General features: G+C 50.7%; 1 protein-coding gene across 1 annotated transcript in view; it reads right to left on the minus strand.

Moving 5' to 3' along the window:
• Positions 1 to 505: 505 nt before the first annotated feature.
• The window catches only part of FSTL1 (follistatin like 1), a 30,516-nt gene continuing 3,795 nt past the window's right edge, over positions 506 to 27,226 (minus strand). Inside the window, exons 3-11 of the mRNA XM_068698279.1 lie at positions 9,288 to 9,392; positions 9,001 to 9,130; positions 8,823 to 8,855; positions 8,054 to 8,184; positions 6,145 to 6,263; positions 5,883 to 5,995; positions 4,613 to 4,723; positions 3,629 to 3,726; positions 506 to 3,396 (exon numbers count right to left, since the gene is read on the minus strand). Coding sequence (XP_068554380.1) covers positions 3,352 to 3,396; positions 3,629 to 3,726; positions 4,613 to 4,723; positions 5,883 to 5,995; positions 6,145 to 6,263; positions 8,054 to 8,184; positions 8,823 to 8,855; positions 9,001 to 9,130; positions 9,288 to 9,392 — 885 coding nt within the window. The 3' untranslated portion in view covers positions 506 to 3,351. The remainder of the gene's footprint in view (positions 3,397 to 3,628; positions 3,727 to 4,612; positions 4,724 to 5,882; positions 5,996 to 6,144; positions 6,264 to 8,053; positions 8,185 to 8,822; positions 8,856 to 9,000; positions 9,131 to 9,287; positions 9,393 to 27,226) is intronic.

Consider the following 27,226-nt stretch of genomic DNA (forward strand, 5'->3'; position numbering starts at 1 on the left):
GCTCAACAGCGCTGCAGAACTGCGGTATTTATAGTGCCATCTAGCTAAATTTGTACCTGGTACTTCCTTTCACTCCATTTTAAAATCCTGGGAAATTGTAGCAGTAGAGATAAAAGTAATAAAACAGCCCTATTTTACAGAGGAGCGCTGGATGCCCAGGGAATGAGAAGTGTTCAGACTGTGTACAGGGAGGCTGGGAGGTGCTACAGGGGCCAGGTAGCATTATTTGCTCCAGCGTTAAAAGTAACACTGAGAGGCAATGCTAATTATTTTAGACCGCCTTGAAAAGAGCATGCAAGCAGAACAAGGTAACCCAGCTTTTCTCCCAGACAAACATCCAGGGCTTTTCTTCCCAGCTAGCCCAAGGCTGCTGATGGCTCCCTGTAAGCCAAATTTACGAGCCCTCTGGCTACAGGTTGTGGTTGCCTCTGGGTTCTTCCCAATTAGTCCACCCAAGGACTAATTGAAGAGGAAGATGAGGGTTGTCAGAAATACAACACCGGTGTTTGTTTTTTTTTTAATTTTGTTTTATTTGGCAGTAATATCCAACCCCCCCTGCTTCAAAAAAAAATTACAAAATCAAGTAAAATAAGTGCACTAAGGAAACCTACGGAATACTGATAAATTTCACACACGTACAGGAGGGAGCACAGAGGGAGGAGTTCTTTGTTTTCTTGCTTAAATTTGGCTTTTTGAAACAAAACAAAACAAAACAAAACACCTTCCCTGCCCTTTGCAATCTCTTTGTCCTAGAAGGCAACACCTGGAATTCAGCACTTCCCTCCTCAGCAGCCGAGTCACCCTGCAAACGCGAGCAACCCACAGGCCTGATGTGGGGCATCGCTCACCGAGTGGGTGCCCTTCCCCTCGGAGCAGGGAGGCAAGAGGTTTTGCTCTCTTTTGGTTACCGCAGCCCTTCGAACTGGCACTGTTTGCCACAGGTACGTTTGCTTTTTTGAGGGCACAAGGAGGGAGAAGCTCCACTGGAGGCGGCTCTTTCTGTAGGGGCACGTTCCCTGTGCCCCTACCCGAGGCTATGTTATATGGCTTGTCAGAGAGCTTATTTTTCCTGAAAGAGCAGCGCATCCCTCAGCCTTCAGCCCGAGTGCAAGCTCTGTAACCTCAATTTCCAGCACACAACTCTCCAGCTGGCCCCGGGAGCCATCCTCACAGAGTGCATGCCCACAGGGGACAGGAAGGAGACGAGCATGTGTACTGCAGCCTACAGACCTTCTGCCATCACCAGCCTCCCCTTCCTGCACACGCTTTGCTTCTCCCAGCTGGAGATTTTCCTGACCGGACAATGAGATCTTCTTCCCATCCAGGGAGAGCCTTTAAGGCAAGCTGTTGTGTTTTCTCTAAGGCACTTGAATGATCCAGACTGGAAGGAAGCGAGCTGGGAGGCACGAGCTACCTTTCAGAGCAGGGTCAGAATAAAGCAAAACATTTCCTAAAACCACGTTCCTGTGACTCCAGACCCAGCACGTGAAGCTGCTTCGCTCATACTGGTGGGAAGGAGGTGTCTAAAAGGTGCTCCTGTTCCACCAAGCACCAGGACACAAGCAGTAGTGCTGTCCTGCATGCCCTGCGGCTCCCAGGGGCTCATTCCCCTCACCATCACAGCTGCTAGCATCTCACATCTGGACCTTCATGGGAGAAGAACCCCCTAAGAGCAAGCCCTTTTGTATTTATTACACCAAAGCCTCCAAGCGTGGCAGGGTAGGTTACGACTCCCACTGCAAACGTGGCGCTGTGTCAGTCAGTGGAAGTCCTCTACATGCACCCCAGGGAAACAGCTCAAAGACCAGGCAGCTTGGAACAAATACAGCTCTCAGGTTGAGACTGCAGCAGGGACCAAGCTTTCTTCTTCTCCTACTGCTAGCTCATTCTTCCTCTCCAAGGCAAACATGGTGCCAGAAGGGGAAGGCTGGGACACAAGCCCTGCTGATCTTCTCTCAAGCAGAACACACTTCTGATGTGAGTGGAGTTTCGCTCGAGTAAGCATTAGGGACAACGAGACACTTGGCAACAATTGCTGAAGGTGCCCACGAACGGGAAGACAGAAATCACAGGCAGTCATACGGATACGTGCAACCACTTGGGATGCACAGCAGGGGCATGAAGGGAATGTGGACACAGCATGTTCAGGCGTGAAACTGTATGGAACAGGAGAGAATCAGCTGGGCTTGAGGCTAGGGAGGTGATCTCTCTCTAGACTACCTAGCAGATCCCCCTGGGCAATTTAGGGAAGCCTGAGCATGGACTCTGAGCACAGTCAGTGCTAGCCAAGGGAGCAAAAGACAGAGAGAGCTGCAGTGTCAGCCTGCGTCTGGTGGAACTCGTTACATCCAGCCCTGTCTCTTTGTCCCATCAGGGACACTGCAGTCCCCGACTGAGAAATACCCTGTAGGAGAGGGCTCACAAGTCGCTCGTGGTGTTTGTGGTGGCTGAGTGCAGTGTGATGCAAGCTGTGCACGGGCATTACAGCACTGTCAATAACAAAAACCCCACAGGCTGGGTTTTTCTTGAAAGATCTAGAGCTACGAGACATACAAACGCTGCGTTACTACCATAGGAAATAAAGTAAGCAAAACAAAACAAAACAAAAGGGGGAGTCAGCACGTGAACGTGATAAGAAAAAAAAAATAAAAAATATGATAGCACCTTTAAAGAGAGGGCAGGGAGAGTTACGAGTGAGATGAGGTCGCAAGGAACCGTGTGTGGGAGCCCACAATGTCCTGGAGGAGCTGCTGGGGACAGGCTGGTGGAAAGCAAGGAGGAACGTGCTGGATTTGTGCCTGCGGCGTGGCACCACGACTCCCAGGTGGCACGCGAGGCTGAGCAGCTTGGAGGAGCTCGAACCAAAGGGGAGGGGAAGCAGGGCAAGGTCCTTGGCTAATGATGCCCTGCAGCACGCAGAACCCAGCCACGAAACCGTCGGGCCCGTATTTCTGCAGCCAAGGCCGGCGCTGACAAGTTTTATCGATGGAGGATCCCCTTTTCTATCCAGCACTGACCTCCGTCCTTTCCCCAGCTCCAGGGGAACGAGAAATCCCTGTTAGCTCCCGGGAGGAGCGGCTGCCTGCTCTGGGAAAGGGTCCCAGGGGCTGCTGCGATTGCCTCCCAGCCTTCCCAAGCCCCAGCAAGGAAGCTCCCTGAACAGGTGGGCTCTGCTCCCCTTTCCTGGCCCCATTCTCTGTGTATTACAAAACAAATAACCCATCGCTATACAATGTAAATATCTGTGACTGGGCAACTGTAGCAGACACTTGTGCATACTGAGCTCAGCACTGGAGGACGGGGCAAGCAGGTTGGGCCCATCCTCCCGGGCTCCTCCGGTGTGGAGGCCCCTCACATCTCCTTGGTGCTCATTCTCTTGGTCTTCTCGGCCGTCTCCTAGAAAAAGAGAGCACAAAACTGACACAGGAGCTGGCAGCGCCCTGAAGACGTTGGTCCACCCACGAGCAGTGCCAACACTGGTTTACATCTCACAGCCCAACACTTGTATTTGTCCCTCCAGGCAGCAGAGATCTTTTTGCTGTCCTCCCCTGTCTACCAGAAGCCTCCAAGTGCCAGAAGCAGAGGGAACTCCTCCACCGAGAGGACTTTTTCCTAGCCTCACACCAACCTGATGCTTCTGCAGCTCCTGAACGTATCTAGCTAGCTCCTCCTCAGTCAAGTCTTGATCAGGGTGCTGTCTCCGAGCAGGCATCTTCTCGTTCTTCCCTGTAAATGGGAAAAGAGTTCAGTGTTATCACAACCAGGGAATGCAGATTTCAGGGGCAGAACAAAAAGAGGCAGATCAGCCTGAGCTAATCACAGCACACCTTGAGCTGAAGGAGGCTTTGCATTGTCTGGCCACACCTTCTCTGAAAGAAAAGAGCCCTTGTGGCTGCCTGGGACTCCAGAACCTGGGTTTCCAGCCTGTCCCTGTCTCTGCTTACACCATGGTAAGTAATAAAACTGTAAAGGAGAGACTTCACTCTGCTTTCCTCCCCTATTATTTAGAAAAAAGCACCTACAATAAGTTCAAACATCTTGGCCTCTTGTAGGGAACAAGTGGAAGCTCAGTGCTATGCCAGCTCAATAACTGACATGCAATAAAGGGTAATTTTGCCTGATGGGGATGCATCTTGCTGATGTATCTGATCTGTCTGATTCTTTGGTTTCATCATCCCCCTAACAGCAGCATCTAATCCCTCTGCTGCTCTGACACAGGCAGAAAGTGAAAGAAAGTGTTGTCCAGCCATGGATGTCGGGAGCAAAGCAGGCAGCAACACTTGATGTTGCACAGCTTCTTTCAAGGCTAGGATGCCAACACACAAGTAGGAAAGCTGAATTGCTCACACCTCCACACATCGTAGCAGGCAGTTTCCTATTTTCCATGCATGTCCTGAAGCAGCAGGATGCAAATAAGCTCTGGTCTGGAAGATTTGGTGCTGCGTTTTCGTCACGCCAAACCCAACCTGCGAAGCCCAGCAGCACTGCCCCCAGCTCAGCTACGCGCTTTCTGAGCTCTAGAACAGAACCAGCTTGGGTCTGGAAAAGCTAGAAAGGAAAAATCCCTTTTGTACAAAACCGAATAAAACCATCCCCTGGGGAGCGCACAGACCTTCACACGTCATGGCAGTGCACACCCAGTTCCCACAGGCACAGACGCAGCGGTTGCACTCCACCTGGGTCTCTGCTCCATCCTCGTAGGTTTCGTCTTCCAGGGCACACTCTGGAGAGGCACAAAAGAAGGGCAGTGGTTGTGAGATACGCGGTGGGACAAAGAAAACAGACTCAGGAGAGATGCCTTTGGAGGAGGCCTTCCTCCCTCTAGCCACCAACCCAAGTGTGGACCGCAGTGACTGAAGTATTCACACTGAATTTGGTGTGTGAAATTAGCCAAAAAATAATTATTAGGGGAAGTCAACCACTTTGTTTTGCTTCCTCAAAAGCACACATTGCAATTTCTCAATTCCAAACGAGATCTTGATGTGGGATTTGTTTGAATGTCCTGATCGGACACTCCTTATGCATAGAAGAGAACCCCCAAAGTGAAAGTTTTGGTCACCCTGAACCAACGCCGTGTTCCCGGAGGGAGAAGTTGGGGAAATGCTGAGTGCATTTGCTGAGAGGAATGAAAAAAATCTTTCTCATTTTACCTCACATTTCTTCTCAGAGCTCTGTTACATGATTAAGTCAAGGCCCTCACAGCACTTAAGCGTGGTGGTTCAGCGCGAACCAGCTGATCATCTCCAGCTTCCCACTGAAGCAGGCAACAACAGAGGTCAACTCAACATTCCCTACGAAGCACAGGCTCTGTCTGCTTCTCAGAGCCACCACAGAGGGATGCAAACCCAGCACCTTCGGACCGGCAGGCAAAAGTACCCCCCGAGGAGCCGATCAGATGAGCGGCTCCGCGTGCCTGGTCAGCAGAACACTAAGCGGCCTCCACGTGAGCTGTGGCAGTAAGCAGGATTTGGGAGGACAGCGAACTTTGAGACATTTGTCTGTGTGAAAGGCAGAGCGTAGCAGGACTTTGGTCTGGCCTGATTTTTCTAAGGTACCCAGACACGAACTCCTCGCACCATTTATCTCCGCGCTGTTAAATACACGCGCTGACGTTCCCAGCGTGCCTTATCCACTTGACCTACGTCCCTGCTTGGAAAATGCAAACCTTTTCCATCACATGAGCTGCAGGATAGAAGCAGCAGAGCTGTTGACAATGCAGGGATAGAAGAGCAAGGGGTGCTGTAAGACGGGAGGTGGATGAGCAGACCATCAACATGAACTCTGGGAGTTACAGCATCTAAGTCTGACTGAAAGCTGATCCCTCTCCTTTCCCCCCTTATCGGTACCCCACTGGTTCCCCAGCACAAGCCAAGAATTCCTACTTTTCTCTGGTGGGTTGAAGGATGGGCTGAGGCACTTGAGAAATTCATTGAAGCTGAGCTTCCAGTCGGCGTTTTCATCTGACAGCTCAATGAGGGCATCTACGCAGAGTCCTCTGAAAGGCAACACAGAGGCGCGTTCAGCACAGGGCTGCACCAAGCTGGTCCCTCCTCTGCTGGCTTCAGAGTCAAACCAGTAACACCTCGGAAGGCTCTGAGATGCTTTCCACCTTCCTACCACACCCGCTCCCCACACAGTGCCCACCTGAGCAGCTTGTTGGTCTCCTGGTCCACATAGGTGGTGATGTTGACGGCAGTCTCGTTCTGCTCCACAAACTTCAGGAATTCGGCCGAGTCCAGGCGGGAATCGCCGTCATCAAAGCTCTGCAGGGAGAGAGAGACGGCGAGATGGGAGAGGATCTTATTTATGGGTCCAAGGTACCCCTTTCCTTACCCTTCTTCCACAGGTACTTAGTATTTTTGAAGTGCTGGTTGCGTCATCCCTGTTTTGCACAAAGAACTCAGAGAGCAGCAGCACAATCTCCACACCAGCATCAGAAATAAGATGGCTGTGGCCTCCTGCTCGCTGATAAGCTACACTGCTTCTCATTCCCCTCCTGCTGCTTGATTTATGGCTCTAACCCCACTTCTTCTCTTTGTTCCAGCCAGCTCTTAGCCCTCTGATATACCTCCCGCCTTCAAGCGGACCAGTTGTGCTCAGGAAGGTGTCGGCTTTCCCAGATGCGAAAACCCGAAGCTGTGCTTGAACTGTGACAGTGACAAAAGGGAAAATCACAGGAAGTAATTTTCTGCTGATCCCAGAGAAGGAACAATTTAACGCAACAGCTAAACGCCTTGCCGCCGACTTCACAGGGTCCTGACAGGGCTCCAGTCCCCCTCAGGGACAGCCACATTGCAGGAAGGGGAAAATGAACCCACACCCCAGGAACTTGCACAAGGCAGGCTTCCAGCTTAGTGCCACATCTGCAAACTCCTCTCGTCAAGGAGAAAAGGGGAAACGTTCACCTCCTCCTTGCTTCCAGCGTTTATTGCCTGCAGGGCAGGAGTCAGGCCATTCCAGGGCAGCACGAGCGGGGTGAGGCAAAGCTCTCAGGCTCCGTGGTGAAACAAATTGTGCACACGTGGAGCCATTTAGCTCGCCTTGCTTGGATTTGTCTGAGCTGCTCCAAGCCCTGCGCTGTGCTTTGAAAGTATTTCCAAGCTCTTTGGGCTGTTGACACGGTGGATTACCACCTGGCAGAGCAGGAAGCTTGGTCCAAGAAAGGGTAGGGCTTTGTCAGGGAAACTTTTGCCTGCTCGTGCCGGGGATCAGTGCTCTACAAAAAGGGAGAGGCAGGATTTATGGCTAGGAAAGGGAAGATGCTCTCTGGAGCAGAGGGACCGGCTCCTCTGCCTCACCAGGGGGTGCCATTGCCATGGCAAATTTGCTCGCAGCACTAACTCCTGTCAGGCACCATTAATCTCTGGCTGTCGACAGCTCCTGATTTAAGTGCTCCCCCCCCACTTCCCCACCTGCTCCTCCAGCTCCGTCCCCGAATGCTTTGAAGTCTTTATCAGGAGCCGGGCGCGAGGGGGAGGGAGGCAGCAGCGCATGTGGCAGGAGCATGGGAGAAGCGTGCGATCCGCGGGGTTATAAAAGGGGGTGGGGATGGCATGCCAGACAGGCTGCCGGGGAGGAGGGAAGAGGCCTGGCGTTAACACCGAGGGGTTGTGGGGGTTCCCTCTCTCCGCAGAGCACCAGGGAGCTGCCAGCTCTCTGCCATGCTCCTTGCAGGCACATATTCCCCTCTCAGCCCCTAAACGTCCCCTGTCTCCATCTCAGGGTGGCCTTGGGACTGCAAGGAACAAAGGATCAGCAGCCTCCGCCCTGGCTTGCTGCATTCCCAGCACTTTTCACCCACCTTTTATCCTCTGGCTAGCTTTTAACTCTAAGATCAGTTTTTTTTCCCCCCTACCTGTCTCCTTTTCCCCAGGGCAGGTGAGATACCAGGAGGCAGCAATGCTCCAGGTCACTCATCCATCCCACACCACGCTGCGGGGCACACCAGCCCCTCCTGGCCCCCATCGCAGCATCTCCACGCCGTGCAGCCTCTTCCACGGGGCCACGGCTGGCCAAGAAATGTTGTCCGGCCCCTGAGGCAGGCCCTACTTGCCTTGAAGTACTTGTCCAGGACTTCGCTGTAGTTGCTGCCCTTGGAAAACCAGCCGTCCGGGATGATCTCAGCTTCCAGCCACTGGATGACGCGGCGACGAAGCTCGTCCCTGTCCGCCTGGTAGCAGACAACTGTCACAGGAGACGGGGTAGCGGGGGGAGAGAAAGCAAGGGCGAGAGAAATAATGTTGGCAGGGAGGCCACAGAGAGGGGACAGGGAATAAAAGCCGAGCAGACAGCCCCGACGCCCCTTGGAGGTGATCCACGGCCGGATCCAAGCAGAGGTGCCCTGTGCCGAGCGGGCTGTGGGTGACACCGTGTGGCAAGGCCAGAAAACGACAGCGCTGCCAAAACACTGCCTCGCAGTCCCCTAAAGCTTGTAAAGCTTAGAGGGGGTGACGCCGAGCACGTTGTCAGCGCTCTCCAGCTGCACAGGAGCTGGGGGGGACAGCCCCAGAGCTCCTGTGCTGGTGGTCCCTGAGGAACTAAGTCTCTCCCCTCAGTCTGGGTGACGAACACACAGACCCTTGCGTCCCTAGGGGCAAAGTGCTCCGCTTCACCGTGTGCATGCCCAGAATCCCTACGATTTCCCAGCACAGCTAGGAGCCCAGGAGATGTATGAGATCTGAAAGGTTCCCCGGGAGCGAGGAGCTGAGCAATTCAGCTGATTTATCAACCCAGGCTCTGCTACAGCCAGCGCAGAGGCACCTCTTGCACTCAGGGCTGTGCAACTCCCCCAGCACCCCTTCCTCCCCCACCTCTCTTCTCACCTGGACTTGCAGCTGGGTTCTCAGACTTCTTCTCTGTTAAAGGAAAGACAGACGGTGACATTTCTGATGCAACGTGAAGCAACACGAACCTCTTCCCTGGCTCTTGAGACCTCTGTTTTTTGTCACCGGGCTGTTTTTTGTCACCAGCCACCCCTCACGGCCCCTCGCGCAGGGTTACCTTTACAGTGTCCGTCGTAATCCACCTGGATCTTGGAGCCAGTGAGGCAGGCGTCGCGGTGCAGCTCACAGTGGTTCAGGTACGTCTTGCCATTGCTGCCACACACGGGCCTCTTGTGGGGTTTACATTGCTGCAAGGGAGACGGAGAGGAGGGAGTTTTACTAGGGTGCTTGTAACCCCCTCAAACACGCCCCCAGGGAGGGAGGGCTGCCCTGCAGCTCGCAGCCCACTCCGTATCACTCCCCCGGGGGGCAGGTGGCGACGCAGGAGCTGCTGTGCCCCCCTACCTCGATGCAGAGGCAGGTCGGGTCTCCCTTCTCCGTCACTGCGCATTCCCGCCCGGCTCCGCAGAAGACGTTGGCGCAGATTTTCGATTTGCTCCTGGGCTCTTCCTGAAAGACACGAAGGAAGAGACACAAAATACATCAAGTCGCCCTCGAGGCAGCTTTCAAAAATCATCCATGTAGCTTCTAGGCCGGAGCACGGAGCAGCAGGCTGGCAAGGCGTAAATGACAGAGCAAGACAGACGTGACTGCGGTAGATGGACAGCTCAGACAATAACCAGAAGCAGACAAAGGAGCCAGGGTTACAGCCCCAGCGATAGAAGGTTTCCTCGAGGTCATTCCCCGAAAATCACCTCGGAGAGCCGGAGCAAACACAAGCAAAATAAGATCTAGAGTTAAGTGGTGAGAGTAATTCCCCCAAGTCAAGGACTGCTGCCTTCAAATTTATTTCACGGAGGGCAGGCAGCAGAAACGCCTTTGCTTCGTACGTTTAAGAAGGTGAATACAACCCCGCAGAAAGATACGGCACCAAACAGAAGGCAGAAATCGCCCTCAGGCAGCAGATAATGCCCCCGTCACAAAAAAACTTCACAAACCTGCAGGACCCATTATCTTGCCTCTGCTGGTCAGGACTAAATGCTTCAAAGGAAGAAGCGCTGTCACGGATAATTACCCAGTAACCTTCTCACAGAGGAAATTTCGTCCTGCTCCCTGACAGCTAGCTGCCGACCTATGCCCTGCAGCACAATTTTTACGCTTTACCATTTTCTCTTAGCCAAAGTCATCGCAAATATTCCTGTTGTTCATGTCATTGTCAAACCCTTTTTCCTTTTTATTTTATTTTAATTTTTTTTTAAAGTCCCATTGCATTCCCAAACAGTTGACAGCCATCAGGGACGATTTCCACAGGTTAATCATGTTTTTAAAAAAAAAGAACAAAACCACCATTTGTTTTCATCAGTTTAAAGTCTCTTTTTTTTTCCTTAGACTCTTCAAAGGTCTTCTGACTTGGAGACCCCGGTTTAATTCCTTGGCTTGCCATTAATTTTTGTTGTGACCCTTGTTTACTCTGACACTTTCCACCTCGAAGTGAAGTACCCGGCTCAGGCTTCCCTCAACAGCTTGGTGTCTGAATCAGAAGCCTGAAGAGTGTAAAACAATTTCTGGGAGAGGTCGATCCCATCTGTTGTGACTTTTTCTGATGCACCAAGATTTCTTACCATCCTCCTCCCGGTCCCGAAGCCCTTCTGTGAGCAGCCGAGGCCCAGCTCTCTGCAGGGCTTGTCAGCTGGCTAGAGGGCAGCTCGTGGCCTCCCTCCTCTGAGGGGTTATCTGCAGGCCCCTCTCATTAAGCCTGTCACCCGGGGTCACGAAACCAGCTGGATCCCATCATCCTGGAGGCCTCGACCAGCTCAGGCAGAAATGGGACACGGCGACAAGGGGAAGGAGGCTTTTCTCCCCGTAACCTAAATGAGGAGAAGCAAATCTGCCCAAGAGCTGATCTCTCTTACAACAAGATGCTGCTGGTGGCGGGGGAGCCAGGCACACCTCTGGCAGGGGCTGCTCCATGCTAGGGCTCTGTTTTGCCTTTCAAGATCGAAGGAATGCCTGTGCTCTGGCCCCTGCAACCTCATATTTTCCATCACAAGGCAGTGACCGGTGAGGCCCCAGAAGGGGAACAACGACACGGGAATCTGTGGGAGAGGAAATCCCGGTCGCAAACGAGCCTGGAAAATGGCTGCTGCTGCTCCCTTGCTCTGCTGCTCGCCCTAAAAACCCCATCGCAGTCACAGCCCTGAAAACATCACAGCCAAATAAATCCACACTGTCTCCCAGCCCTCCGCCTGCAGGAGACCAGGGGCTGCTCCGTGCACGCCAGCCCAGGGTGAGGACACCATTTTGGGGTGCCAATTTCCCACTCTCAGAAGCTCTGCAGATCCTCCTGGTCCTGCCAGCAAGATCTGTCGCCCATTCCTCTGGCCAGCTGGGATGATCTCCCCGGGGCGATTCATTTCTGAACGGGACCCAAACCTGCCACGTTTCCTGGCCACCGCCTGGCCAAGAGGGCTGAGCAGTTGGAGGCAAGCTGGGATTTACAGCCCTACGGCATCTCCTCACCTCTTCCCGTAACTGCAAGCTCAGGAGGAGCACGGAGAGCTGGAAACACTGAGATTTACTAGCAGCCTCCGGCTTCTTGCACAAGAAACCTCATTTTTTTTCTTGTTCCCATCACTAATGCAATGGACCCGATGATTCCCCCCTAACCAGCTCTGTGCCTTGGTCCTTCTTTCCCCTCCTTCCACCGCAGCACGTTGCAAAAAGCAGTGGAAATGCTGTGCAGCTGGGAGGAAGCACTGAGCCTTGCTCAGCTCCACAGTGTGAGGCCTGCCCTGAGGATGGGTGAGCCACAACACCCTTCTTGCCCCAAAGCAGAGCTCCCCTCATCATCCTGAGGCTGCCGTGCTGAAAGGCAGCCTCGCCAGCATTGGCAGCCCCAAGGCAACTCTGATTAAGCAGCAAGAGAAGCGATTATTGATTTCCTTTAGCTCCGAAATAAGGCTGGGCAATGTTCTTCAGGCAGGGGGCTGATCCACGGGAAGATGCAATTTGAGGCTGGCCAAAACTATTTGCAAATTTATACCTAGTTCTGGCAACAGATTTGATCCCCAAATCGTTTTCAAAGTGAACTATTTTCCCTTTTTTTTTTTTTTAAGTTTTGAAGTGTATTTCATGAAGTATTTTATGCAAGCTTAAAGAAAACAAGATAAAAATACTTTTTGGTGTGATTTAACAACTTTTTGTTTGGCCGGTTCTGTTTTTTGTTGAGAATAAAAGAGGAATTTCAGCTGATGAAATGAAATTTTTGTTTCGACTCTTCAATTCAGCTAAGGGATTAAACAGAGGAGACGATTATTCCTATGGCTTTTTTCCTAAAACATCACTGCTTGGTGTCTAAACCAACCTATTCTCGCTCTTTCATCTCCTTCCATCTGGCCCTTGGTGACAGTGTCTGGGAATAAGGCAGAACTGCCGCAGACACCCCTCTCCCCGCTCCCTGCCATCATGGAATTTGTTCCTGTCTAGCTGGGAAGATTGCTGGTGCTGACTCCCATGGCTCGACTCTGGAAAAAAAACAAAAAACCAAAACCAACAAACAAACAGAAAGACAAAAGCCCCAGCTCCCTTTGGTGGTTACGATAACCCAAAGAGATGTTGCTTCGGGGAAAGCAGCCTTTCCTCTGAGTCACTCCAGCAGAGCAAACAGCGCTGATTTTACGAGGCAGCTCTCAGCCAGAATTTTACCGGGGAAACACCCTTCTTCACCCCGCTCTGCCGCAAGTTGTTCCCAGCAAAGGTGCTCCTGGCAATAAACTTTTCTCTCTGATGCATCTCTGCTACACCACCTGTCCTGCTGGCTGCTTCATTTCTCTTCTCCAGTGTCAGATCTTGGTCATTAAGCGCTGAACTGCCTCCAGCTGCTGGCAGCTCTCCTTGCTCCAAGGTGTTGAGCTGAAAACTGTTTTTCCCCCCTTGATTAGTTTTCGGTTTTCTTAATGGTGTTTGGCAGTCGTGGTCTTCGAATGCTTTTAATGTTTTAGGTAAGAATTTGGGTTTTGGCTCTTTGGGTCAAAAGGAAAAACTTAACAGGATTTCCACTGCTTCTTAGTGATGATCTCTTGGACGTGTTCTCTCAAAGGGGTCAGGAATAAAAGCATTTTCCTTACCCTCTCTTTCCCAAGAGGCTGGTTTTACTGCCCTCCAGCAATGCTCGCCACCACAAACATTTGCCTTTGGGTGACACAGTCATTGCAAAGCTCCCATCAGGATCACACAGGGTCTTTTATAAAATATTTTGTGTTTTGACTGTTATCAATAACATTTTTAAAGAAGCAGGGGACAGAAAATGCCTCCTTTGCGATGGAAATCTTTGGGACAGCCAATCCAGGCCCCGCTTACCCCCATTTTACACCCAGAAGAGGGCAAAGAAAAGTTTCAAAACGCTAAGACAATAACCAGGGAGATAAGTCACATCTGCCAAATTCCCCACTGGAAATGATCCCTTCAGGACAAAGTTGAGTTCCCGTCCAGGAATGCAGAGGATGGACCGGAGCGGGAAGGAGGGCGCCTGCATCGCTGCCTCTCCACTGCTATCTGCTCGCTGGATAAATAATGGACTTCTGTCTCCAGGGTTGCTAATCGGCTCTAAATGCCCTCAAAGAAAGCAAACAGCACAATAAGAAAGCCCAGAAATAAATCCATTTCATAATAAATTCATTTTGTTTTCACTCCATTTTTCTTGCTAGTGAAAAATTTAGGTTAAGCTAAGCGCTTTCTTTTCCCAGCAATCTCCGCTCGCTGTTGGCTAATGCAACAGAAAGTTCTGCTTTCGACAGTGTAATGGCTCTAGTTATGAAGAAAACACAATTATATTATTTCCCAAGACGAATTCCACAGTATTAAATGTCTGAGCAATGCAGCAGCGTCTTTGAAGCTGGTGGTGCAGGAATTTTACATGGGGAGATAGGAAGACACGAGGAGCTTTCACAAGAGAGATATTTTGCTGCACGGATCTCCACTGCTCAGAAACAGAGAGGAGATTTTGAACCCGGGACAAAACCTGTACCCTGGATAACTGGGTTATGCAAGCTTTTGTTCCTGCACTACTTGCAGTTGTGCCCCAGTGTCCCTGGTAACTAGAAGTTGTACCCATCTCCTCGATGGCACGCATGAGACAACCTCAGCGTCAGTTCATCTCAGTGCTGGTGTTCATAATAAATTCATCAGCAATGACTTAAGCTGCTAATCAGGGAGTAAGGAGCAAGAGTTGAGTTGGGAGTACTAAAGGGAACGAGTTTGAAGCAGATCGCCAAGATTCGACAGGTATTTCAATAATCCCCCATGTCTAGGCTAATCCCAGCAAAGCTGTCTGAAGTTCAGCCGGTGACAGCAATACCCCCAGGCGGATGGCAAAGCCACGAAATGTCTGACTGAAAGCACCCTGAACACCATGCAGAAAGGGAAAATTGGGGGAAACTCGGCCATTCTGGGACTCAACTGTGCTGTCAAGTGTCCCCCTGCCACGTTACGGGTGGAAGGGGTAGCACCCAACGCTGAAAAGCAGCCTGACACTTCCCCTTACAAAACCACTTTTTCCTCTGCTGGTAACTTTGCCGGCACTGAACTGCTCAGGTTGAAATTTTCCATCCCAGGTGTTTGCCTCAGGCTGACTTTTCCTTTTTTTCAAGTGTCAACAGAAAAAGGTCAGTGGTTTCCGAGAACATGATTAAGTTATTTTGTCCGTGCTCGAGGAATTGTTAAAGTTGTTTTGCTAAGAAGGCAGAGCAACCCTCTGCCACTGCAAGAGCCTGCAACTGGCAGGGGAGTCACCCTGCTACCTCTTGCTTGCCACAAACTTTGAGAGATGTGGATAGCTTTTTTGCATGTGCGTGTGGAAATTACTATCTCTTCCCTTACTACTGCTGCTCCACTGGAGAAACTGCTCTAAGTGCCTGGATCTACAAGCCAAGAGTGAGGGTAGCTCCTGCCTCGCTGCTGACCTTCCTCTGTTGTTTTTTATTTTGTTCTGGAAGAGAAGCATAGCACTGTGCTCTTGTTAGGGGCAGGGACTCAGCGGTTGCAGCCACATCTCTACAGGGAGCATGAAGACTATTGGAGGTGATGGCTCCATTTGCTTGTTCCTGTCCACAGTAAGAGAGATGTAATAACTCTTAATGTAAGGCTTGATGGCAGCTTAAGTAATTAACCAGCGAGTGCTCTAATGGGCTGAGACAGATGATGCAGCAGAAGGCAAAATGTAATTACAAATACCCGGCACCACAAAGGCAAGCAGGGCTGAGAAATGTAGAGCCAGCTTCAGCCAGAGCTCAGCACCTCTGGTCCCAAGTCTTCTCTGTCCCCATGGCTGCCTTGGCAGCACGGCACCCCCTGCAGCACTTGCTCCTGAAGGGTCTGAGGCCATCCTGGGCAGCCTCCAAGTGCCATTTGCCCTGGTCACCCCAGCAGCAGCCGCCCAAGCAGCATGTATCTCCCAGCAGAAACGAATTTTTCATGGCAGCTGGAGCTGCAGCTCAGGGGATTTATGCCCTGGAGCTCTACAACGTGGGATGGGGGGCAGCCAAGGCAACAGAAAGGCAACGGAGCAAGACAAAATGACAAGGCAGTGTCTCACACAGAAGGAAGCGGTACCTGCACAGCAGCCATTCCTTCCTGAGCAGCAAAGGTGATTGTGCTAGAGCTTGGGAAATGTCCCAGAAACTTGGAAGTTTATAGCAGCAGCAGGAGCCAAAATCTCTGCACAGACAACAGATTTCCAGTTGCCAAAGCCAACTAAGTTGGCTTGGGGACAGGTTACTTCCATAGGGTTTTTTGCTTGTTCATTTAATTTATTTTTTGGGGGGTATGTTTTCCCAACTATCAAGAAGCCAGATGTCAGGGAGCTTTGTTAGGCCCCTCTCATCAGAGGGAGCATCTGAGATGTGGCACTTGTAGCTCTCCTGATGCTTCCAGCCATTGGGGTTCCCTGTGCACTGCCTTAAATCTGAGGTGACCTTGAGCACCTGAGATTGGCTTCCTGGCCTCCCTGGCACCACGCTGTAGAAGATTTATGTTCTCCTATTTGCCTCTCGTATCCATGCCCACACACCTCCCTCCAACCTCTGTCCTCAAAGAGAAAATTATCGGAGCTGCTCTGGTTCTTCTGCCAGGGCTGAATTTCCCCACAGACAGCCTGGCATTTCGAGGTGCTGAAAAGGCTTAGAAAACATGGATGGGAAACGAAAGTCTTCAGCCTTGCTGGAAACCCAGAGACCCAGCCTAACACCGCCTCACGAACCCTCCCCACACTGGGGCACGCGGCTCCATGACAAGATGGCGGCGGCCCGCTCCTCCTCCACACGGGCGCTGCAGAAATGGCTGAGGCGATGTTTCCCCACGAATCCCCCCGTTTGGGGATCCGCACAGACACCAGGCAGGCTGGAAACCTGGCATCGTAAACGCTTTGTGTCAAAACCAAATCAAAGACAGGGGGAGCGCACCGACTGTGGACTTTTTTGTAAGTTAAACAAGCATGAAATACTTGGCGCGCTTCCCTTGCTTAATGCAGTATAAACAACGTTGGTATTCGGCGGAGAAAGTTTGCTGGTTAATGAACACGAGGAGTAAGTGGGCAAGAAGGCCAGGCAATTTTGGCTTTTCCCATTAAGAGCAGGACAGCCCCAGCTGGTGCAGCAAGGGCAGCCCTGTCTGTGCACCTCCATGGCCGGGGCTGGGAGGAGAAGCCCCCGTGAGACCACACGTCGTCCCTGGACGCCGCAGGAGATCAAGTGGATTCCTGCCATGACTTCCAGAGAGGAAAAATGAACTCCCGTAGCCATAAAAGTGAAGCAGACTAAGGGCTTCAGAAGGCAGCCTCTGGCACATCCAAGCGCAGCAGCTGAAGACATTAGCTTTCACAGCTGTCTGCCAGCCCTGGCTGTCCACCTGGCCGGCCAGCCAGAATTTATTGCTCCCCTAATAAAGTCAGCAGAAAGAAATACACGCTTGTGCCTCAGCCACTACAGTTCACAGCCCAAGGTATCAGACTGAGCTGCTGACGACCGCCGGTTTTCAGCACGATTGCAGGCTCGCAGCCACACATCCAAGGAGGGGAAGAACAGAACAAAATGTCTCCCTAGCAGCTTAGGAGAGACTTAGACAAAAACAGGTACACGAAAAGGCTAAAAAACTTATGAAAGATGCTTCTTCTCCAGAAGGCACTGCCGTACTTCTGAATCCTTTGCTGTTTGAGAGGCTGCTTTGGCTGCCTGCTGCCTACTGAGTCCGAAGAAATTATGATAGCAAACTCAGAAGGGACAATGGCTTTTCTTTTCCAACAAAGATTTAAGAAAAGCCAGGAAACTCACACACCCGAAGCATTTATTAAAATGTGTTCCTAGAGCTGGCTTTGACTCAAGCACATCAGGAAATCAATGGTAGCCTTTGAATACTGAGAACAAATTGCTTAAGTATGTGCAGACATTATTCTTATGCACTTGATGTTATGTTTGCCACGCTGAACAGCCACGCTAGATGCTACTTGTACAAAACGTATAGGTTGCAGGAAATAAATTTAATGCAATCTGTTTCCCCCATGATGATTTTAGAAGTAGCTTGTGATATTATAATCACGTACCAAGCCATGCTAAACAGATGTAGGGTTCTACAAGCCACCTTGAGGTTTTGTAATTATCAGAAGTCTAATGCTGTGCAACAAAAGGTTTGGTAGCACAACACTGCGTTTCGGTTTTGGATCATCTTGCTTTGTTTTTCCAAGAAAATAAACCTTACTTTTTGGATCTCCAATAACCTGGGCTAGCTTAGCTTGAAATAAAAATGAAAAAAAAAGTAAACAAAAACACCCAAAGAAGCACAAAAACCTCCTTGTTGTAGGTCTTACAGATCTCCCAGGATAAAAGTTGCCAACCGTGCCATAGTCTTTCCTTGCCAAATGCCCCAGTGAAGCTGTAGAGGCTTTAAGGTACATCTAGAATGCTGAGATGTACCTGTAAGATACCAGCTCTAAAAAGTTATTCCACTGAACTAAAAGAATGGCACGCATGTGCTCCTTTATCCTATGGCAAAAGCAATGTACTGTAAATAATTTTAGCCTGCAATGAACGACTTACTGGAATTCACAACATCTTCACATTTTTATGACAGCCTACGCCAATCTAGCTGTTGGCTGCAAGTCCTTCCTTTCCTTCTGAGTGCTTTAGCACTTACAAGACTTGAGTCATTTCAGTGTGCTAACCCAGAAGAAAACAGCCCTGACCAAAGAGGGACCAAGTGCCATGCAGTGAACATGAGTGGGAATCACGTGTGTGATCTGCAACAGCTTTTCTTTATGGGGACTTGACACTGATTCGCACTTTCCATACGAACCATCAAATCCTTGCCCGTACCAAGTGCGAGAGCAAGTAACACTTGGCACCCTTGACTCCGTGAAACGTGTGCATAAAGACAGATTATTTCCAGCCTCTGAGAAGGGACTTGAATGTGGGAAGCCTTTCACATCACAGCCAGCAGCATCAAGTCCAGGGTGCAGAAACAGCTTTAAATCAAGTACCCATAAGAGACACTGCTTTTGCCTTCTCTCTAAAAGCAAACGCTCGCTGAACAGCAAACAGAGTCAAGAGGTGGTGAAGCAGCTACTGGCATGTCAGTGCTTACTGCTTCCTCCACCACACTAAACCCAACCCAAATTCACGTTGTCAATCCACATATTCAGGATGTGCTTTGTGGCCTGCCCAGTCACCCCTGCTGCATGGTGGCGATTTCAGCCGAAGGGTGGAGCAGGCATCCACGGTCACTCAGCACCTCAGCTGCCTGACTTTAATCCTCCAAAAAAAATCCAAGTCTTTTGTTACAGCAAACACAAGACTTTCAGGAGCCTCACATCCTCCGAAACACCAAGATGTCAGCAACGTTCTGCCAAATCGACCCTGCTCCTTCGGTCACATCAACATCCCATTAAACCTTGTTGCTTCTTCCCCTCCACATATGCCATCAAACACACAAAGCAACACTCTGTGAGACACGTGCTCAACTTCTACATGCTCCACACATGGAGTTTACTGCATTTCTTCATCTTGCCTGGGTCTTGTACCTTCATCTCAGCCAAGACATTGTAATTTGTAATTTCCCCCCTCCCCCCTTCCCTGTTAGGAACCGTGCAACTGCAGCAGGATCAGACTCCACTAACGCTGGGACAGCAGCCAGCAGTACGCGGTGTGCCTGACTTTTAACAGCTAAATCCCATCAAAAATAATGATGCAAATACAGGCACTTCTCCCTGAGACGACCTAATGCTTTCAACAAACTCTTAGAAACACATAATGCTGCTGGATGGGACTGAGGCTGAAAGGAACAAACTTGGGACTTCTGGTACTTACTGCGTGAACACCTGCTGGCTAAACTTAAAAGTCCGAGGTGTTACAGTCAAGATAGCTGTAAATTTGTTCTTCAGACAGCGTAAGATGAACACTTCCTGAGGACAGGAAGGAACTGCACCGAATTATCAACTATCTGAGAAAGAGTTAATGCTCTTGTGTTTCAGTGGGAAGCAGCAGCCAGCAAAGGGGCCTCTCTCGTGGGGGCTGTGGTCAGTAGCAGGGGACGGGCCAGGGCAGGGAGGGAGGCACCTCCTCTTCCTCCTCTCACATAGCTGCCACCGCATCCCAGCAGAGACGTTCCCGCTGGTGGCCTCCAAGCCCCTTGTTGTGACTCTGGTGAGCTCAGCCCCACTATGGGACAGCAGTGCCTGGGTACAGGGGGTTGGCAGCAAGCTTACAGCAGGGCTATGAGCCTGGGAAGGAGCAGCCAGCAAAGGGGCAAAGGATCCTGCCTTACTGCTGGGCTTCGTGACCCGAGACGGTCTTCAGCCACGGCTGCGGAGGCGGTCCTGCCCTTTTCCCTCCCTGCGCTGGGTTTTCCCACATCAGCTCTCTCACGCCTGTGCAGGGACAAAGAATGAAAAGCTAAAAGATCTGCATCAACTGGAGTGTTGTGGGTTTTTTTGGGTAGGGTTCACTTTTCAGCTGCCTGGCAGCACAGGAGCCAGGGCCAGCACAGAGGAGGAGGAGGGAGACAGAGCCACATGGGAGGCACTCACCTTTTCGCACAGCACCCACTGCAAAACTGCTCCTTCAGACAGACACACGTTGCAAGAACATTTGGCTCTGAGTTTCAAAATCACAGCCCTGAGGCACACAGGAGTTGGTTGCCTTTTGCCAGACTCTGATTAAAGAATGAGCTTTGAGCTCGCGGCAGCACGTAGGATGAAAACACTGCTTTGGACAAGCAAACCATCTCCCCTCACCTCCCCTAAATGACCACATAAAAAAGAGACTTCCAACCAGCTTGCCCACAGGAAAAGTGCCTAAGCCTTTTTTTTTTTTATCTGCATGACTGTGCAACCTGGTTAAGGCTGCCTTGCGGAAAGATGCCTTCAAGCTATGAAAGCACAGACCTTCACCCTAACCCACTCAGCCTTCCTGAGGCGAGAGCTGGAGAGGACCCGAGAACAATGAAGGCACTGAGCTTCCTACTTGCTTTCAGAGCAGACAAAAGCCCCAAACATCCATATTTGAAGACAAAGCTGGAAAGGAAGCAACAAAAAAAGGGTTTTTTAATAGCATCTGAGTCTTTATGGTGCACTTTAAGCGCAGAAGTCTCCCAAGGTCCAAGTCAAGACGCAGCCAGATCGTGCCAAGCCCTACACAAGCACATCTCAGAGCTGAGCCCATGCCCTTGGGACAGCATGCAAGCAAGATTTGCTCTTGGAACCAATTCCCGTATTGTTATTTGGTTAGAAATTCATCTTTTGAGAAGGGTGGAGCAAACAGCAAGAAAGCTGGCCGTCTCCACCTCTGACTGCATCCAATTTGGGGCAGGCTTGCTTGAGTTTGCTGGAGGGGAGGCAGCCGGCTTGCTCTTGGTGCCCCCTCAGTTTATGTGCAGGCCTCAGCGCCTGATTACCTGCACATAAACCAAACCAAGTTACACCTGTGAACAGACCCAGCCTCCAACATCATCTGTACCATCTCTCCGACACTAAATCAGGCTGCCCTGCTGGCTTTGCCTTTCTTCTTCACACAATTCAGGCTGTACGGATTCCCACCAGCAGCGTGTGGAGACGCCCCGTCACCATGAGGCAAGGAGCAAGCCCCTCACAGGCAGAGCTGGGACAGGGCACCACAACGTGTAGAGGCCCAGCTAGGAAATATCCCATCCACGGGGATTACTTGAGGGGTTTCACACCGTTCAACCTGCCAAATATAAGACTGGCCGCAATCCTTGTCACAGACCACGGTTGTACTGGTGGGGAACAGGCGCAAGGTACTGAAGGCCTCTTCTGTTCCGCCATCAGGCAGGAGATTCAACCTCCATGGATGAAAACCAGGCAAATGCGAGCCAGAAATGAGGTGTAACAGCGCGAGGATAATTAAGCGCCGCAGCAACATACCAAGCGCAGTGGTATTTGCCATTTGTGGTAATTACTTAATCAAGACGAGATGTTTTTTAGGACACGCTTTAGAGTCCGGAGCAAATGGAACTCATCACAAAGCTGGATATATGGTCTCTAGGAGGCAAGGGGGCATAAGACATAAAGCACAACAGCTCCTTATGGCCTCGTCATCGACTAATCTATAGAGAAAATTGCTCCTTTTAGTGTCAGCAGAGTTGGTAGATGGCCATATTTTTAGTGACAAGACATGCTGTTATTTACATGAAATAGTGATAATAACACGTTGTGTTGCACCCACACCTTTAATCTGAAATCCTCAAAGCTCTTTACCGTCGCTGTGTCAGTAAGCCTGACAGCTCGCTGCCTGATAAATTGGCATTATTATTTCCCGTTCAGCCAGCCTCATTTCTTTTCCAAGTAGCTAATCGTCTGCTTACATGGGAAGCAGTACTCGGCCGACCTGTGATTTTGGGCACCTACTTTTTGGCCTCTTGGTGAGAAAATGTTCACGGGAGAGCCTTGCAGAAGGTTTTGGGGTAAAAAGAGGCTGATCAGTGGCCTGCTCTGAGTGCTCATCCCCAGTGCACACTTCACGGCACCCAAAACCTCTGTACAACCTCCTTAAAAATCTACTGATAGCGATGTGCTTTTCAAGTCCAGAAGGCAGCAGTGAAAATGTTAAGGCGAGAGAAATGTTTCCTAGTTGTTTTAACAAACATCTTCATATATGACAGACCAAAAAAAAAAAAAAAGTAGTTTCCATTAGTTACCATGACAACCAATGGCAATCGCTAACCCATCTTCTCTCCCTTGCCAACCCTCGATAAGAGCTGTCAGGGGAAGCAAGCGGGTATGCCCCGTGCCACAAGCTCTACTTACCCTCGGCCTGCAGCTCTCGGGGAGCTCCGTGTCACCCCCGTGTCAAGTGCACACCTCCGGGCTGCTCCCTCTGAGCGACAAGGGGCAGGAGATGCTTGCTGAGAGCAAACATGCCCTAGAGGCATGATCACAGATGCCACGCACCCCAGCTCTCCCCACTTATGCCTTTCTTCTGCCTCCACCGAGACATCCAAGCACCTCCTCCTTCTCATCGGTGGGCTCCATCCTTTACTGCCTGTCAATAAATTTCTCCATCCAGTTCTGGTCCAAACGTCACCCCCACCCTCTTCACTCTTTCTGCCACTGATGTTAAGGATAACAGCTCTTCGCAATGCCTGCTGCGCCTTCCAAGCCAGAGCTTTTAAACTTCCCTTAACAAGAAAGCACTCAGCTTCATAAACCTTCCTGGGAGGCACAGCACAGTTGTTGTTCCTGTTTCGCAGACGTGAACACCACAGCTCAGAGGATTTAAGTGCCTTGCCCAAAGCCTACACACAAATCATGGTGGGATGCTAAGCGCTGGAGCAAACAGGTCTGGAGAGAAGGCTCTGCCTGCATTCTCTTCATGCCTCCAGGCAGGCTCTGAAGATGCCTGAACCACATCTGCTCAGAGACCCCTTTAATCTGCCCCCCACCAAAACCCCACAGCTAATAAGCATAAAACCCAACACATAAAAAGCCAGCATTGTCTCTGTTTAATGCTGGTGTACTGCTGGCCTTGCATCTGCGGCCAGGACAGCCTAACTCACCCCATCGTGTGGATGCACGCTGCTGCACTGCAGAGCAGCTTGGCAGTGATTTGTGAGGCCATATTCACACCCAGCTGTTCGCCTGTCTCCTTAGCTTCCCACGTGCATAAAGTTAGGAGTGGTTCAGGCACTACACTGACACCATGCAGACTAGGGTTATTCACATACGACTCAACATTTGCCCGTGAAGATCAGCAACCCCAAATAATGCGCATCGATTGCAAATTTTGCTCTGCTCCCCACTGCCAGCTCTGGTTTGCTGGAGTTACCAGCAAGGTCCTCTGTGAAAGGGCTGGCTCTGTGCGAGGGGTAACAAACCATGCCTTGCACCCCATGATTAATAGTGCTTTGGCCCTTTTTCCTCCACGACACACTCCTGGGAGGCTGCACGCACCTCTGAGCACCAAGGTATCAAAGAGGGAAGGATAAACCATAAAGTGCAAAGAGGAGCAACAACAAGCTGTTCTACAAGCTGTCTCCTACAGATTCCTGTCTTGAGGCTGAGTGCATTTGGTGACTAAGAAAGTACAAACTGCGATCAAAGGGGAATACTCACGAAATGCCTCTCTGGTCTGTAGTAAAAGCTGATCTCACACTGGAGCTTTTCCCTCAGGAAGGGCTGTAAAAGAGCCTTTCTACTGCAGCACAGCTTTTATTTTTACCAACCTTAGAGGCACACGGTATCTTGTAGGAACCTAATACCCTTTGCTAAACATGGCTGAAACTGGCTGATGGGTTTAAAAGTTATTTGAGGAAGTTCAAAGGTACCAACAAGCGGAGATGATCACATAAAGCTCTGTTTCTTCAGGCAGCCAGGGGAAAAAAATGTTCTGATTTGACAGAAGGAAGGGAGATGGAAGGAGATGAAAAGAGGTGGGCTATGCGTGGAGCTGAGGGGCCCCATAAACCTGTGATGTGTGTGCAACTGCATGGGGGAGACACCAATTATCACGGAGCACAGGCGCATAATTAGGACTGTTGGGACAGAATAACAAGATTGATGGTCCCCTTGTTCATAGGAGAGGGCCATCAAGATAAACTTACTGGCTCTGAGACACTCCAGAGCGTGGTATCATTTTTCACAGAACGGGAAGGGGACATCACTTAGCAGGGATGTGCAAAACCGGATTTGACAAGACACTAATGGCCTGCAGTTTGTACAAGCAGCTTCTAATCCCAGGGCATGCAATGCAGCAAATCCTCACAGAAGAATCAGTCTTTAATGAGGGATGCTTTGAAGGATCCCGAAAGGAGCACCCCTGAAAGCACTATTGTGTTTGTCACTAGCCCCTCTAGCTTGGGCTGCAGGGAATAATATCTGCAAGATGAGGCCCCGAGGAAGATGAGGCCGATATCACTCCCGAGGAACTCCTCGCCCAGGGGCTGGAACACCCCAGGGCTTGCATGACGCAGAGCAAACACGCTGTCCTTAGACGGCAACGCCAGGGCTTTTCTGCCAAGTTCAAGCCCATGCCTTCGACGTGAGAGCTTGGTCTCCTGCCACCTTAATCTTCCAGCCTCCTGGGCTTGAATGAGCATGCTGCAGACCGGAGCTGGGTCACAACCTTTCCGGTTATCCCTGAGGAATTTTTACTCACCCAGACAAACTAAACGATCCAGACATAGTAAAAATCCCCTGAGGAAATCTCTTCCTCCTACATATAGGAAACGAGACAGTAATTCCAAGCCCTCATAACTCCAGCTTCCTCAAACGTAAACATGAAAAAGTGGCCAAAACGCGGGAGGAGAAGAAAGTCCCAGAGCAGCACAGAGTACATATGCAAGGCGTTACGTCATGCTCAAGGAAAGCTCTTGGCTCCGGGCTACAATTACCAGCGCTGAAATGGCAGGGGCTGCTATAGCACGCAGGGGCCCCACAGGCACCGCGCTCCAGATCGATTTGTTGTCGGGAAAACAGCAACAGGCTCCACAACCAAACCCAGCCCTGGAGAGGGAGGGCATGCTGCTGCTGCTGGGGGCTGACCCTAAAACTTCCCAGCGCCTGCTGAACGCCCAGGAGGCGGGCAGAAACCCCTTGTTCTGCTCCTTGTTCTGATCCCTTGATCCCATCTCAGACCCTGAAGTAGGAGCAGGGATGGGATCAGGAGGAACACGTACTATGCCAACCAGCAGCGGGTGACAAAGAGCTCTCCAACCTGCTCCTTCTGCTCTTCCAAGCCCATGCTATCCTGATTTGAAGCATAAGATGTGCAAATCCTATGCACCTACCACTGGCACCCAGCTGCTCTGCCATGCTGTTTTATTCTGTTCATCTCCGTTGTTCCCTCAGCCTGGTTTGTTGCTCCTGGCATCACAAGGCCCTCTACAGACATATAATCAGGAGAAAAAAAATAAACAAGTTCACATGCTTACGGCTTCACTGCTGTTTAAAAGGGTGGCTGAATGAAATTTGGGAAGGATAAAGGCGAAGGACCAACAAAATAAGCTGTCTGCTGTGGGGTCCACTATGTGGTGTGACAGTATTTAGATGAAGTGCTTAGAGGTCCATCTCTGGGACAGGAGTTGACACGGTACAGCCAAAAAACTCTAGACAGGGAACCACCCTGCGATGGCCATGCGGAGAAGGGCTCCGACAAGTCCCTCCTCTCAATCTCCTGGTTTTCCTGGCGCATTCAGTGTTTTCCTCAGCAGCACAGGAAGACGAGTACCCTCACCCCAGTGAGACAAAATACATTCCAATCTTCAAGCAGTGTTTAGTTTCTTCTGCCAAAATATTTGCTTAGCTGTCAAACAGTGGAAACGTGGGATCCACCTGCAGCTGAGCTAATAAGATATCAAATCCCTCCCCAGTCATCCATCCTGAATCTCTTTTGTTCTTTCCAAGCCTGTTTATCCAAAAGGAGCCTCCAAATTTTTTCCAGGCTATGGACCCCTTGACACGCTCCACATCAGGTGCAGTGTCTCAAGGAATTCCATGTAGACAGGCTGGAGGACAAGCTTGCTTTCCTCCATCACCTCTCGTGGATAACCCTAGATCTTGTCCATTGTCCCAGGCAGCTACAGGTCCCGTGTTAAAATTCAGAGGTATGGTGTAATAATTCAGAGATTTCAGGATAGAGCAGGCAATAAGATTAGGCTTGCATGGCAGAGAACAGATGTAATCTCAAGTTACTGCTGGCTGGTGTCTTCAGCCCAGTGCCTGCTGGTGAGCAGCTCCTTTTGTTCCGAGCTGGAGCACATTTGAGAGCAAACAGCAAGGAAACGCTAGGCAGTCGCTGCTCGTGCAGTATTTATCTGTTCTTTCTGTAGCCTCCGGGGCTGTTTATCTGACGCTTGTTTATTTAGTACTAGGATGCCTAGGAATTGCAAGCAGAGCCCCATCGTGCAAGAGCAAATGAGCCCCTGCTCCAACCAGTTCACATCTATCAAGCTTTAGGGTCCCTTCCTACCCAAACCAGGCAGAGATAACACACGAGCTGTGGCAAAGTCTGCAGCCCCGGGGAAAGCTGATGTGTGTATCCCAGCGCCTGCCACCCTGAGCCAGCTCTGGAAGGAGCTCCACAGCGTTACAGCACTCCAGACTTCCCTTCCTCCAAGCTAGAGACAATGCCATGAGGGATAAATCTCGCTCAGGGTATGTGGTAAAACCAGCGTGGTAATAGGAGTCTGGTGAGCCTGGCAAGGCACACCTGGCTGAGATTTGTGACAAACTCTCTTCTGTCCAAAGAAAAACATTCCCCAGCTCGGGTAACACCACACAAGAAAGATGAAAGGAGCCCCAGTGCCTCCTGATGGGTAAGCAGCTGTACCAATAACAGCAGCTGGAAAACACAACAGGCACCAGAAGTCTTTCAGTCAGTCCCTTCCTCCTCAGCAGCCCCCTGTTAATTACCCGCAAGGAATTTGCACCCTGGCAGATAGTCATTCACTCAGCGATGGTGAATTTGCACAAAGCAGCTCTGACCTGAAGGCAAATCGCAGCTCCATCCGAAGACAGAAGCACTTGCATGTGGGGTATTTGGTCAGTGACTTCAGCATGGCACGAGGTGCCCCAGACAAAACTTCCTGGCTCGCCTGCCTGCCCGAGCTCTTTGACCATGCACATTAAAATAAAAAAATACCACAAAAAACAGGCTTTGCACAGGGCAGAACCACTTTGCCCTACCTCCCCATTTAAAACACACTTATTGCCTCGAGGTGCAGCGCCAGCAGGGCTTGGTCTGGAGCTCGAGGGCGGAATCCCAAGGAGGAAGATGTCTATCACTCCAAAATCAGCTCCTGGAGAAAAATAAACGCGATTCTTTCCTCCCACTGAAGATGAGTCTGCG

Source organism: Anas acuta, chromosome 1, assembly GCF_963932015.1.
Source record: "Anas acuta chromosome 1, bAnaAcu1.1, whole genome shotgun sequence".
NCBI classification, from domain to species: domain Eukaryota; kingdom Metazoa; phylum Chordata; class Aves; order Anseriformes; family Anatidae; genus Anas; species Anas acuta.